The following is a 13,698-nucleotide window of genomic DNA, read 5'->3' as shown; positions in this document are numbered from 1 at the left end:
TTTTTTGGTGGGTTTTATTTGACTCGGTTGTGGGTCTCTATGTGGCCCTCAATGGGTCTTGCCTGGCCTAGTGATCTTCGATCAAGCTTCAATTAAAAGAAAAAATTTTACCGCACTTTATTGGTGTGCTACCATATGCCTCTCTCCCATTCAAAAGATTATATATGTCATCCGTCAGTTTGATCCTTTTTTCTGTGGAAAAAATCCCCACTTTTGATTCATCTCCATTTTTCATGAAATTATTCGTCATGCAAAGTAGTCGATAATGTTAGAGATTCTTTTACCATATTAAACATATGAATAACCCTATAGTTTTAGAATACAAGAATCATATTTTAGAATACAATAATCATAAAAGATATTTAACCATGGGTATAGTCCCTAAACCAAGATCAATGAAGTATTCCTTTCATATATCTTAAAATACATAACCATATAGATTTACCATATCTATAATAATTAATGGGACATCCATGACATGAACCATAAATGGAAATAGAGAAGTACCTGTGTCCCATGAACATAGATCATGAACCTCTGTTCCATGTGGTTAAACATTACTCCCATGAAGATGACAATAACGAACTACGCAAGTGGAGTCATTCTACTGAGATTTTTTGCAGCCTCTTACTCTAGGGTTTCATTTCTTTCTGTGCACTTGCTCTTGTGAGAAAGTCGTGCTCCCAAAACCAATAAGGCATTAAAGTAATGGTTGTAGGGATCGGTATTAAAGTCATGGCTGCAGGGACCGTCAGTATTCTATTTATAATAGAATCCCTAAAACCCTATTCCACTCTCACAATGAAAAGAGCTAGGAGTTTCCTAATCAGAATTGGTCTATAATTGCTTGGGCCCAATGGATCAATCGGTATCAATTAAGCCTACATAAAAATCCTAACAATCTTCCACTTGGGCTACACTAATACTAATGTATTTCCATTGACTCATGGCCAAATAATCCCAAGATTGAACACCACTCAAACAAACTTTGATCCAATCAATAATCTCTACCGTTGAATAATAGTAGAAAATACACCTCAATATACGGCATATAACTATCTAATGTTACAGACAATAGAAAATTATCAATCCAAATCGCCTGGAAACATTTATATAAGGAATTGATATCATACATGTGATTATATGAAATATAGATTTCCTTATAGGTCCTTTCTTGATCTAAAGATCAGCCTACCTTGAAAACCTCACAGGTAGAAAACTTTGATATTAATCAATACTTGGCAAACTGCCATTTTCTTGAATTAATATCTTATTTTAGCATACCGTCTATGGCTAACTGTCACTTCCATGGATTTAGGTTAAATACCATTATAAATCACAAACTTTGGCAAACCGCCTGTGGTAAACCACCACTTCTTTGGACTTAGGCTAAATACAACCATACATCACAAATTCTGACAAAATATCATCAATTACCTTGACTTATCGTCAATTATTTTGGCTAAGCACTACTAATAAACCTTAGCAGGCACAGCTTTAAACTTTGACTTTTACCGTCTTTAAACTTTTGTTGTCGCTACCATGATATATTTGGTTAAATGAGATCATAAAACTCCCACTAATCAAGCATATCAAAAACCTCAATAATACAAATGTCAGAAAACATGGCTCTTGAGTACTTTGTCGATAAACTTGGGTGATACCATCTTTGGGCAAATGTCACATTTACCTTGGGAAACGCACAATTGAACTGGATGTACCACTTTGTTGGGTTTCACTCATTCCTATTATGTTTTTCACATTTGAGATGAATATATGTACAGAAGTGTATGCTTTAATGTGTTTCTTAATCAACTAAGGACAACACAAACAAATGAAGCATAAATGGACATAAATAATTTAGAGAACAAGATTTAAGACAAAATCATTTTAAAATTGCTCTAAAATCATTATAAACTTTATAGGGTAATAAAATTGTTCCTATATCCCTTCAGTTGTGCTTTGATCAGCAACAACACATGTTTGGGTTCCTTGAGAGCTAAAATCAGATCAAGTAACACATAAGAGTCACAACCGTAACTACATTCTTATCCTTTGAGCTAAGAATGCACTGGTCCTCTTGTAAATTCAAATTTACTGTGAAAATACAATTACTTTTATCACATATGGGCTTAGAAACCTCTAAGTAATAGTCATTTCCATACATGTATTTTCTTTAACTTGGGTGACATCACCTTTGGACAAATGTCACCAACTTTGTTGCGCTTGGAAAAACTATGAAATAATAGGATGTGCCACTTTAGTGGATTCCATCCAATCCTTTTATAGCTTCCTAGAAATATACTGTGCAGCATAAAATGTGCGGAAGCTCACACCTAGTTTAATTCTAATATATTTATCCATCATAGGGTGTTTCAAACAAAACATTCAAGTACAAAATGACATGAATATGGATTTACTATATATTTCAACCATAAATAATTATTCAATATGATGATAATAATAAATCAATGCAAAACTCAAAATAATTCTTTTCCATGAAAAACAATATAATACACTGAATTTATTCTCCCACTAGCAACTTAGTATACTGACCTTCTACTAGTAACATCCTCCCACTAGCAACCTAGTATATCGAATTTATTCTCCCACTGGTCGAGCCATATAAAACAGCTTAAGATCCATACTTTTATCCTCCCACTTGGTTCGACCAGTCATAAATTAATCTATTTATTGGATAACACAATTCGTTAAATGTGACATACATATAAACTTGTTCACATAAGCCCAAAAACAAAAGAAAACAAAACATTTATCAATTAATGTTTATAAATAGGTTTTCAAAGAATAATTACAGTATTTAAGAACTTGGTATTGGATTGATCAAAACCGATACTGATCCAACCCAACCAATCCGAATTGATCCAATCAGAATACAAAAATAAATAAATAAATAAATAACACATTAAATAAACCTATAACCTATGGTCATAGTCATGAAACCCTCATCCACACTATTGCCATTAATCAACTGTCCAATACCTTTTAGGGCAAAAATATTTGCTTTAAAAGCATAATACCAAACTATTGATTTGGTTTTCCTAGTATAGAAAATTAGGTCTTTGAAGCAAATGTAGACCTCCATATTCTCAAGCCACTTTTAAAGACATTCAGTTTAATGGTTCAACTCAAGGAAGAATAATCCATTCAATATTTAATTAATTTATGTAACATTAATAAAATTAAAACCAATATTACATCACTAACCATTAAATATAACCAGAGTGTCAACCGAACTACATTCTCAACCTTTGGGTTTGGAATGCACTGGTCTACTCAAAATCTACAATAACCGTGGGAGCTTTTCAATTTCAAAAATTACTGTCACTTTTGGATGAATAGCAACTTCTAAGTTAAGGTCTGCCCAAAGTACACTTGCATTTATGTTTATCTTTGATAATGTTGCATTTGGACAAGCACCGAGTCAAACAGAGTTGGTCATGAGTTGACCGACTGCACCCCGGATTAACTCGGTAGGGTTTCCAAGGATCGCCGCCGTTTTTTTTTTTTTTTTTTTTTTTTTTTTTCTGAATTTAAAAAAAAAAAAAATTCTCTCCTCTGACAGCCGGTTTCTAGTGGACCGTGCCGACACGTCCGAAGGTTTCCGGTGACTTGCGATATACCGACACGATCGTATTTTCGTGCTCTACAACTTTCGTGGAAAAAGTTTTCCTATATGAAATCTTTAAGTAATGGTAAAATTACGATTTTCATGATTTGGGACACAAACCCTACACAAAATCAATTTTCCTTGATTCTAACACTGTAAGGCTTGGCTTTGATACCAATTGTTGGAGAACCTTTTACCATATTAAACATATGAATGACTCTATAGTTTTAGAATATAAGAATCACAAAAGATATTTAACTATGAGTATAGTCCCTAAACCAAGATCAATGAAGTACTCTCTTCATAGATCTTAAAATACATCATATAGATTTACCATATCTATAATAATCAATGGGACATCCATGACATGAACCATAAATGGGAATAGAGAAGTACCTGTGTCCCATGAACATAGATCATGAACCTCTATCCCATGTGGTTAAACATTACTCCCATGAAGATGACAATAACGAACTACGTAAGTGGAGTCATTCTACTGAGATTTTCTACAGCCTCTTACTCTAGGGTTTAATTTCTTTCTGTACACTTGCTCTTGTGAGAAAGCCGTGCTCCCAAAATCAATAAGGCATTAAAGTAATGGCTACAAGGACCGTCAATATTCTATTTATAATAGAATCCCTAAAACCCTATTCCACTCTCACAATGGAAAGAGCTAGGAGTTTTCTAATCAGAGTGGGTTTATAATTACTTGGGTCCAATAGATCAATCGGTATCAGTTAAGCCCACATAAAAATCTTAACAGATAAATCATCAAAGGATTTGTGTGAATAATGGAATGGTAAGCATCACTCATTTGAACATGTCCCACAATGATCAATGTGAGGATACTGTCGCACACCATGTCACATTCTAATCATGTGATCCCCCACGTTGACAATCTGTCCTCTCAACATGTAGACTCATATTGATCTACATATTAGTTGGGCAGATGAGTCCCATGACACCTTAGCAGGAAACTGCCCCAATTAGAGGGGGTGTGAGGGATTTCCTCAGTAAGGACCACATTTTGTTGAAGAGAGAGTGCTAATAGCCTAATATCATGTGAGAGGCCGCCGGGCATGAGAAGGAATCCCTGTTCGGCTGTTCCAACGTCATGGATTTTGTTTTTCCTACATATTTATGAAACTTGGCACAGGCAGTATTGCAATATGTTGGTCAAAGGTATGAAACTTGGAAACAACCTCGTCTGTCAAGCAAGGGGTAAAATTGCGTATATTTACCCCTCCCAGACCCTACCGTAGAGGGAGCCTTGTGCACTGGGGCTGCTTCTTCCTTTCTTTTTTTTTTTCTGTGTAAGTACAATTACTCTCAATAATGGCCATAAAAAAATATAAGTTCCAATATCAATCAAATAGCTCTGCCTTTAGTCTGTTATTCCAGTGGCTGTATTTTCGAGATCAATTTCTCCCATTCCTGTATCTTCCTCTTCTTCACTGTATTCATCACCGTTAACCTCATCAATCGGATTCGGCATGTTTTCAAGAAGTAGTTTATCTTCCCGTTCACTCACCTAAAGTAATGCAAAAATCAGTTTCCCAACAAAAGAGTAAAATTTAATTACTGAGGCTCTAAAATTCGTAAACAATGTCACTTCCAACAAAGCCATGACGCAAAATCGATGACTTCAGAGTTGCAGAGAGAGCAAAATAAATAAATAGATGTTAGAAGTTTGAAACTCACAGATCTTGGTGCCTCCTTTACTGTAAGTTTTCCCTTTTGACTCTCTATTGATTCGGTGCAGGCCTTGATTGCATTATTAAGAACATATATCCCTTGCTCCTGCAAAAAGGAAGGCTCATGATATATGCTGTGGAAATAGATTATACACAATTTCTCTGAAAGTGACCTATTAAATTGGGAGGTTGACAGTCCGAGTAATACCAAAGCACATAAAAGTTGGAGAAAAAATATACCAGGAACCCAAACAACATTATTTTGAGAAATATCACCAGGGTAACCATTGACATTTCCAAAATTGAAGTAGTAGATTTTGTATGTTTTCCAAGGCCAAGAACCAAACATCAAAGATTAGAAAGATGCATAGCACAAAATTAGTCAAGTTATGCGTCCTACAAATTATAAGGTATTATATAGAGTGTGCAATAGCCATGATGTTGAGATCGGAGATTGGGTTGATTTTTTTTTTTTTTTGGGGGGGGTGGGGAATAATGTTCCTAGCTACTCTTCACTAAATAAAGGGAGCAAAACAACCTTAGCCATTTATTTCCCTGAAATCTCTCTTTCCTTCTAGACTGATTTGGAAATCCCAACTCTAATAAAATATAAGAAACCGTCATGGAGATCAAACTTGAAAAAGGTGACTACATGCCACATGAAGACCCCAGAGGTCCCACTTGTCTAAAAAGTGTACCATGCAGACACACTAAAGAATCTGGGAGTCGAATTATTCAGTCTGATTTTGTAAAGAGGTATGTACCATTTTCTGGGGCTCTTATGATTTTGCTGTAATTTTCCTGTTGACATTTTTTTATTTTGATAGGTAGGGAGGGGATGTAGATAACAGCCAGGAGGATCGAAGTCAAGACCTCCTGTTGACATTCTTGATCTCACATGATATAGGAACTCTTTCTGATTTCACATTAAAGGCACTGAGGCAATACAGAGTGAAGGTATATGGGAAAGAGTAACTAAACAATCAGAATTTGGCAAACGATTATTGTCACAAGTGTTTGTTGTTTTTTCAAACTTCAAAGTTCATCCATACTTTTTTTCTTCTTATTTTTTGGGGTGTGGGTGTGGGTGTGGGTGTGGGGGTGGGGGTGGTGTGTGGGGTGGGGTGGGTTTTGCAAATCTGTGAGTTTGAATTTGATGAGAGTAGTTTTGGATGTTCGGGACTATCTACAAAACATTCTATTGGCCTTCTCAGGACCCATTAGGAGAGGAAACCCAAACACAGCGAAAAATTAAAGCTATATTCAGGGACTATCTATATACTAACTTAGTGAAGCTGAAATGCGGATGTTGAGTGGTAAACATAGGAAAGATAAAATAAGGAATGACCAAACTCAAGCTAATTTTGGAGTATATCTGAAACATCATAAGTAGAGAGAGAGAGTCATTTGCGGTGGTATGGACATGTGCAACAGAGACCTTTGAATGCTCTAGTAAGGAGGAGTGATATGATTAAGATTGGAAGAACTAAAAGAGCCAGTGTTACAGTCCTAGAAGAACTCAACCCCATAAACCGGCTTACAAGGTGAGGGGACCCAAGACCATATCAACCCACATCAATTCTCATAGGAAACCACGTTTCTGAATCCGACGTCCACGACGGCCCACTCCGGATCAGGTAGCCCTTTCTAGGCGGCTCTCACTCTGCTCCAGGGTTTCTACCTAGCGGCTCTCACTCTGGCACCAGGTCGCCCCTTCCGCGTGTGGGTTGGGCCGAGGATCAACTGCTCTGATACCACTGTTACGGTCTAAGAAGAACTCAACCCCATAAACCGGCTTACAAGGTGAGGGGACCCAAGACCATATCAACACACATCAATTCCCATAGGAAACCGATGAGGGGTCAACCCCTATAAGCTGATATGGGATTATAACAGCCAGGGGTAGACCTAAAATGACTATTAAAAGTGATGAAAACATGCATAGCTTAGGACTAGTAACAAGTACGGTTTTGAATAGAGTAGATTGAAGAAAAAAGATGCATTAAGCCGACCCCACTTAGTTGAGATAAGCTTGAGTTGAGTTGAGTTGAGTTGAGTTGAATACATCTATGCAACACAAACATCAACTTATCTTCTTGTGGAGGGAGACTCAAAATTGATTATAAAATAGATCTCCGAATATAGAAATACCATAAAAAGCTAGCAAGCTAGAGCTCTACACAATCAAGGAATACCCCGTTTGCTCAGAGGCCAGAGCCACAAACTCTGTAGCAGATGCATTAGCTAGAGCTGGGGTGGGAAGAGAGTTGATATACATTGGGCCATATCCAATCGTATGATGTGAGGCCAATTTTGGACTGCATATAATCTGTCCAGAGGGGTATTTTCTGTTTATATCTGGTTGAATAACCTTAGTACATCCTTTCCTTGGCCAGTGACCTTGTTGATATCCTTGTCCAGATATCTGTTTATATCTGGTTGATATACTTGTTGCTTTATCCTCCAAAAAAAAAAAACTGAAGAACAGAAAATCAGTTGGACAGCTTTTAATTACTGCAAAAGTTTCTCACTGACCTTGTCCAGAGTTTGAGTGGTAAGAACATAGAGGGGAGGAGCAACCAGTTTAATCTTCACTGGGCAATCATTATTGCCAGCAACTTCAGCCTTCCGCATAGCTTCCTGCAAGGTGAAAGATAATAGATAAAAAATTGGAACATCCAAATGCCACAATAAGGGGAAAATGTTTCAGCTGATAATCCCATGCAGGCAGTGACAAATGAAGGCCAAAAATCAGGACCTTTATGTGAAGAACCCCATCAAACTGAAAACACTTCATTTCAATGTCTGCACGAATCTTCAGTGGTTGTGCAGTCATCCGCCTCCTAATGTTTTTTATCAAAGACTCTTTCACCTCTTTTGACATAGCTGGCACTACCTTAGTGACCTGTAAGATCAGAAAGCAAAAAACATCCAAGTATCAATAGATTCAATACAAAGATAGTAAAACAAATACAAAGTCTAGTAAACTTCACCTCCTGACCATCGGGCCCAACTTCCTTAATTTCACGTGTGAAGGAATTTAGAACTGAATCAGGATCAGTCACAATTAACTTGAATGCCTGTTCAAATAATAACATTAGAGTTAAAATCTAGGTTCAAAAGCAAATAATCCCCACAAAAAGTGATCACAAGTATTACCTCAAAAGCGTGTCCATATTTGCGGTACAAAGGCCAACCAACATGGATATATAGATCCTGTGATGCAATCATCATAGTAAGAAAGTTCACAACAAGAATGACAGTTTCATCAGCATTCATGCAACTTCCTTCAGCTAAGCCATAGTACAACAACAGGAGCATTGAAATGTCTACCCTGGAAACTTCAAATGACTTACACGAGGGGAGTGGATAAATCCTTAAAAACCCAAGAAGGATTCAGCAAAAATCCCAACAAGATAAAAACAATCAGCACATCAGAAAAACCCACAAGTGAAGAAAATTATCATATTAATCAGCTCAAGGAACTTGGAACAGTAGCATCAGAAAAATAACACACATCAGCCCAGTCTGCATAATTTATGCCTTAATTTGTTTTTAATGAATATGCCTCCATTGGTTGTTAAAATAATGTATTGGGCACCTTCTAAAGCTCAAACCAGCAATATTTTTTTACATCCAATAATGTCCAGTAAGAGAAAAATACAAAGAAACATGGATAAAAGAAAAGATATCAAAGGCAGTGTTTTCATGGACCATCAGATCACAAGGCCTTAACTGTCATAAAAGCTAGCCAATCATCATTTTGGAGGAAACTGTTTTTAGACTTTGGCCAGGAACTGACCAATCAATAATGTAGACCTGGTTTAAATTTGGGCCACGGGTTTTAGTAATGGTCAGGGATTAGTTTCTTCCCAAGTTGATCATTGGCATTATGTTTAACATTAAAAGAGGAATAAGGGTATACTTGAAAATTCAATTAAAAAAAAAAAAAAAAAAAAAGAGACAATTCTGTCATAAAATATTATCCCATACCCCATGGAAAATGCCAGCCAAACAGCCAAGTAATTAAATTTTCCCACCTCACTATGCCTGCCATTCACCCTTCCATTAATGGGAGGAAAACCTAAATGTTGATCGGGTGGATGACAGAGTCACAGAGCTAATAGTGTGGCTAAAAGTTAGCATTTTCCCACTCTTGGGCTTGTTTGGTTGGCCTTTACTAATGCAATGGGTAATATTTCAGAAGCTGAACTGTACCTATTTTTTAATTGAATTTCCATGTATACCTTCATTTTTATTTAAATTTGCAACATGATGCCACCCAGTAAAAGGGAAAGGTATCGATTTGTACTAGCAGAAAGGTAGAGAGAGAGAGAAGAGAGTGAAAGTGAAGATAGTGATGGAAGCTATGAAAGAGAGCCACAACAGAGAGGGAGAGAGAGAGAGAGAGAGAGAGAGGGAGAAGGACTCTGTGAAAGCAAGGGGGAGAAAAAAGGAACCATGAGACACGACAAAGTAGAGAGATGGGTCAAACATAAGAGGATAGAGTTGAGAGAGAGAGGGCAGAGTTGAGAAAGGGACAGAGCAGAATTGAGAGAGAGAGAGAGAGAGAGAGAAAAAGCAAGGAAAGATGGAGAGGAAGAACACCTCAACAGATTATTCCGAAGATGTCACCCTTAACCATGAAGTGGAAATCAATAGAATCACAAAGAACAATGGGGTTGTGCTGGGAAGTTCTGATTTTGAAGACGGGTTTCAATCAAGTAGACCTTCCATCTCTCGTTGGTCTAATGTTGCTCCAATTTTTCAGAAGATGGGGCCTTGGCTGAGAATCTTGTTTGTAGAATCAAATACTTAGATGACAAAATAGAGCTGAGTTGTGAGAAAGAAAGACAGAGAGAGGGTGGAGCTGAGAGATAGAAGATTGGAGACGGAGAAATTGAGGGAAGAGACAGACATGATCATTGCAAAGTTTACCTCACCTATTGATTATGTAAGGGTGGGGCAAGAGAAACATGGAACTGACAGCTAACGATAGGAATAACTCATAATTCTCACTTTTCTCATCCCAGATATCCAAACAACCTTATTTCCCACACTCTTCGGAAAGTTGTCCGACTTTTCCGCACTATCGTATTCCATCCCATCATTTTTGCAAATGACTTATTTATTTAGAGGGGAGTTAGTGAGGTTTGAATGAATAGTGCGGAAAGTTTAACAACTTTCCGAGAAGCATGGTATTTTAAGGTTGTTTAAATATCTAGGCTGGGAAAGAGGCCAGACATCAGGGTTTCTTGTTAGTGCCATGTCTTCTCCAACCCACCTCTCTCAAATTCCCACCCATTGTGGTAGGATTTTTTAGGGACAGTAGAGGAAAAGTGACCATTGGAGAGACATGGAGCAGAGAAAGGGAAGAGATGTTGCACAATCGGAGCCAACAACAGCACCACAAGAACCTAAGTGGTAGACCTCCCACTAAGCTACTTGACCTTGATTCCCATTGCAAACCGGCAATGATGATGACAACGATGATCTCCATGGCATCTCTCATCACACCTCAATGACTACACTTCGATGAGCAGTCTTAAAGAACCTAAGATCACTCCCCTTTGTTACGCCCTATCTTTCTCCTTGCCCCTCTCTGTCTCTCTCTTCACTCTCTCTCCTCACCCCCTCTCTGCTCTCTCCCTCATCTTTCTCCTCACTTCCTCTTCTAAGGTTTTAGTTCCTTCCCTTGATATCTAATTTATCATATCCTTCATAAATTATGAAATGTAATGGGTCTATTGGTTCACATCTTTGTGGCTGTTGTTAAAATCATTGAGCACCAACTAAAGTTCTCCCTCTCTCTCCCTCATTCTCGGGAAAATCCAACCAAACAAAATGGAGTGGGAACGAATAGTAATTTTTTATCCACTTAACTATCTATGTTGCCCCACCCCATAACATGTGGGACCCGCCCCCAAGCTTTCCCACCACTAGCTCCCCGCTAAACAAATGGACCCTAAGACCCCATTTGGTTGTCGGGGAGTGGTGGGAAAGTTTGGGGGGAGTGGGTCTCATACGTTCAGGCACCGGGATAGTTAATTAGCAAGAAAGTATTTCACCATCCCACCTCATTTGGTTGGCTTCAAGAAGAAGAAGATTTATTTAAAGTAGTAAGCCCTAAGGTTAAGGACATGTGTCCTCTCTTCCCTATCCCTACGCTCCGACACTGACTTCTAATGGAATATGGCCTTATCACTTACCTTCTTCTCCATCCATTGCTCAATCAGGCTGGCTCGTCAAAGATTTTCCATCCCTTCCTACGGTAATACACTGCTGCTCTGTTTCTTTCTCATGGTTTCTCTGTTGAAGACCAGTTCTTCTTCACCTGCATAGTCGCCTTCATCAATCGAGCAGTAGAAGCGTCAGGGAGGGTCAAAGAAAAAGATGTGTTTGGATTTGCGTGTCAATTCTATCTTTTAGTAGCAGCTTCTCCCTTCCACTGCTCCCACTGCTCAACCATTACTGGTTGCAATTACTCATTTGTTTCTTACTATTTTTAAGACCACTGGAACTTACTCTCTGTCTAAAACAAAGTACTCTTGATTTAAAGGATTTTTCACCTAACATATATTTCCTCATAATATCAGAAAATATCATCCTTGGTCACCAAACAATTCAAAAATTTAAAACCGTATGAAAGTTGTCAAACTTTCCTTCACTATTCATCTTCATCCAACTACAATTCCAACAAACAATGAGGTCTAAGGGATTTTCTTTCCGAAGAGAAGAGTAAGGGAAAAAAAAGGTACAATCTCCTTGGCTGGGAAGAAGCAAACCTAAAATGTGACGGTTTAGGCCTGAGGAGACTGAATGTAAATGAAACACTGTTTGGTAAATGGTCGTGGATTATGGTAGTTCTAAAAAAGGACAACAATAAAAAAACCATTTGGAGGACAGCAGGAGGAAAGCATAGAAACTACAACCAGGATGTCATTCAAGGAGAGTTTGGACTTAACTGGTCCTGAGTTTGCAAAAAGGTACTATGAAAAGCCAGGACATTTAAATTGCAAGAATCAGTAGCAGAGCAAAGGACTGTGTGGGAGAGGGAAAAATTCTATCTCCATCCACAATCCACAGAAATGCTGGTTCATACACACCCACCCACCCAACCAAAAAAAAAAAAAATCCTTGCAAATAAGTCGCTTATTAGAAAGAATAGGAAACCATAAGAAAAGGAATTCAAAGTTCAGGAGGAATTTCCTTGACTGGAAAGTTGAGAAATGCCTTCCTCTGATACAGCTTCTCGAGGGGTATTCTTTTAGAGAGTCGAGGGAGGACAGAAGGTCTTATACGGCAACCAGTTCAGTTAACTTCTCTTTTTGAGCCCTTCCGTTGTCACTCTCGTCTCAGTGTGGGCTTGTTCCACTGGCTGGTTTGAAGTGCAATAAAAGTTCATACCTTTAACACAGCCAGTAGATAGCAGATGAAGGATCCGATATAAAACTATTCAAATCGAAATAAGCTAAAGAAAACAAACAAATAATACTGGAGTTTTTGCTTCTTGTACCTCTAAATCAAGTTGCATGGTCTCAGCGACATGGCGCATGATCGAATGGACAAGCTTACTCTTGTTATACCTCTCCTCACAAGTATTAATTTCATCATCCGAAACCCGTCTCTTGCTGAGATCAATATAACCTTTCTCCTTATCCACCCTAAGAACCATCACTGGCTCTATTCTTCCCACCTTAATCAGACTGCTCACACTCCGAATCCGACGACGAGAAAGCTCAGAGAAGAGTATCATTCCCTCAATGCTGTTGTACTCAAGAAGCGAAACATAGGCACCCATATCAGCGATGTTCTTCACTTGAATCATCACTGCCATGTCTACTTCAGGATATTTAGCTTCGTACATACGACACTCGAAATTTGGTGTGTTCATCGCCATGAGGGAATGAAAGGGTTTCTAGGGTTCAGAGAGACACTGTAGATCTCTGAAAGTGAAAAAGAGAGAAGTAGAAGAAAAGAAGCTTCAGTTGAAGAGAACTTGGGGAAATGGATTGGAAACCGCGCGCTGTTTCGTTCTGTTAGTTGAGACTTGAAACAGAGATATCTGAAGATTCTGAACGGGAAAACAACGCTACCAAAAATGGAAAAACGGAAAACCAACAACGTCGACAGCAGGATTCGAACCTGCGCAGGCAAAGCCCAACAGATTTCGAGTCTGTCTCCTTAACCACTCGGACATATCGACGTTACAAAGGGGAAAAATGATAATACATGACATAAACAAAAGGGGAAAGATAAACACACACATAGCCCAACTAGCCCCTCCCCTTAGATGCCTTTGTTTGTGCCACAGCCAATGCATTGGCCATGCAGGCTAGTAGCCAACCCCTTCCCTTCAGTTTTTGTGGAATG

General features: G+C 38.3%; 1 protein-coding gene and 1 non-coding gene across 2 annotated transcripts; both read right to left on the bottom strand.

Annotated features, from left to right (window-relative positions):
• Positions 1 to 4,793: 4,793 nt before the first annotated feature.
• On the bottom strand, positions 4,794 to 13,497 carry LOC122083299 (eukaryotic translation initiation factor 2 subunit alpha homolog). Its single transcript, XM_042651057.1, has 7 exons — positions 12,842 to 13,497; positions 8,485 to 8,541; positions 8,319 to 8,405; positions 8,084 to 8,230; positions 7,861 to 7,965; positions 5,333 to 5,431; positions 4,794 to 5,162 (listed from the first exon to the last, which is right to left on the bottom strand). The coding sequence occupies exons 1-7, from the start codon at positions 13,223 to 13,225 to the stop codon at positions 5,016 to 5,018; spliced, it is 1,026 nt and encodes a 341-aa protein (XP_042506991.1). The 5' UTR covers positions 13,226 to 13,497; the 3' UTR covers positions 4,794 to 5,015.
• On the bottom strand, positions 13,450 to 13,531 carry TRNAS-CGA. The gene has a single exon. It is a non-coding gene; the product is annotated as a tRNA-Ser (tRNA).
• Between the last annotated feature and the right edge of the window lie 167 nt (positions 13,532 to 13,698).

This window comes from Macadamia integrifolia, chromosome 7, assembly GCF_013358625.1.
Source record: "Macadamia integrifolia cultivar HAES 741 chromosome 7, SCU_Mint_v3, whole genome shotgun sequence".
Taxonomy (NCBI): Eukaryota; Viridiplantae; Streptophyta; class Magnoliopsida; order Proteales; family Proteaceae; genus Macadamia; species Macadamia integrifolia.
The sequence above is the reverse complement of the archived record's forward strand: the minus strand, read 5'-3'. Positions and strand labels throughout refer to the sequence as shown.

Bases quoted from the DNA above. Each gene is read 5' to 3' on its own strand.
- LOC122083299 (XM_042651057.1), bottom strand. From the start codon at position 13,225: ATGGCGATGAACACACCAAATTTCGAGTGTCGTATGTACGAAGCTAAA. The intron at 8,406-8,484 runs GTAATACTTGTG...TTATTTGAACAG, and splicing joins AATATGGACACGCTTTTGAG to GCATTCAAGTTAATTGTGAC. The intron at 8,231-8,318 runs GTGAAGTTTACT...CTGATCTTACAG, and splicing joins TTGGGCCCGATGGTCAGGAG to GTCACTAAGGTAGTGCCAGC.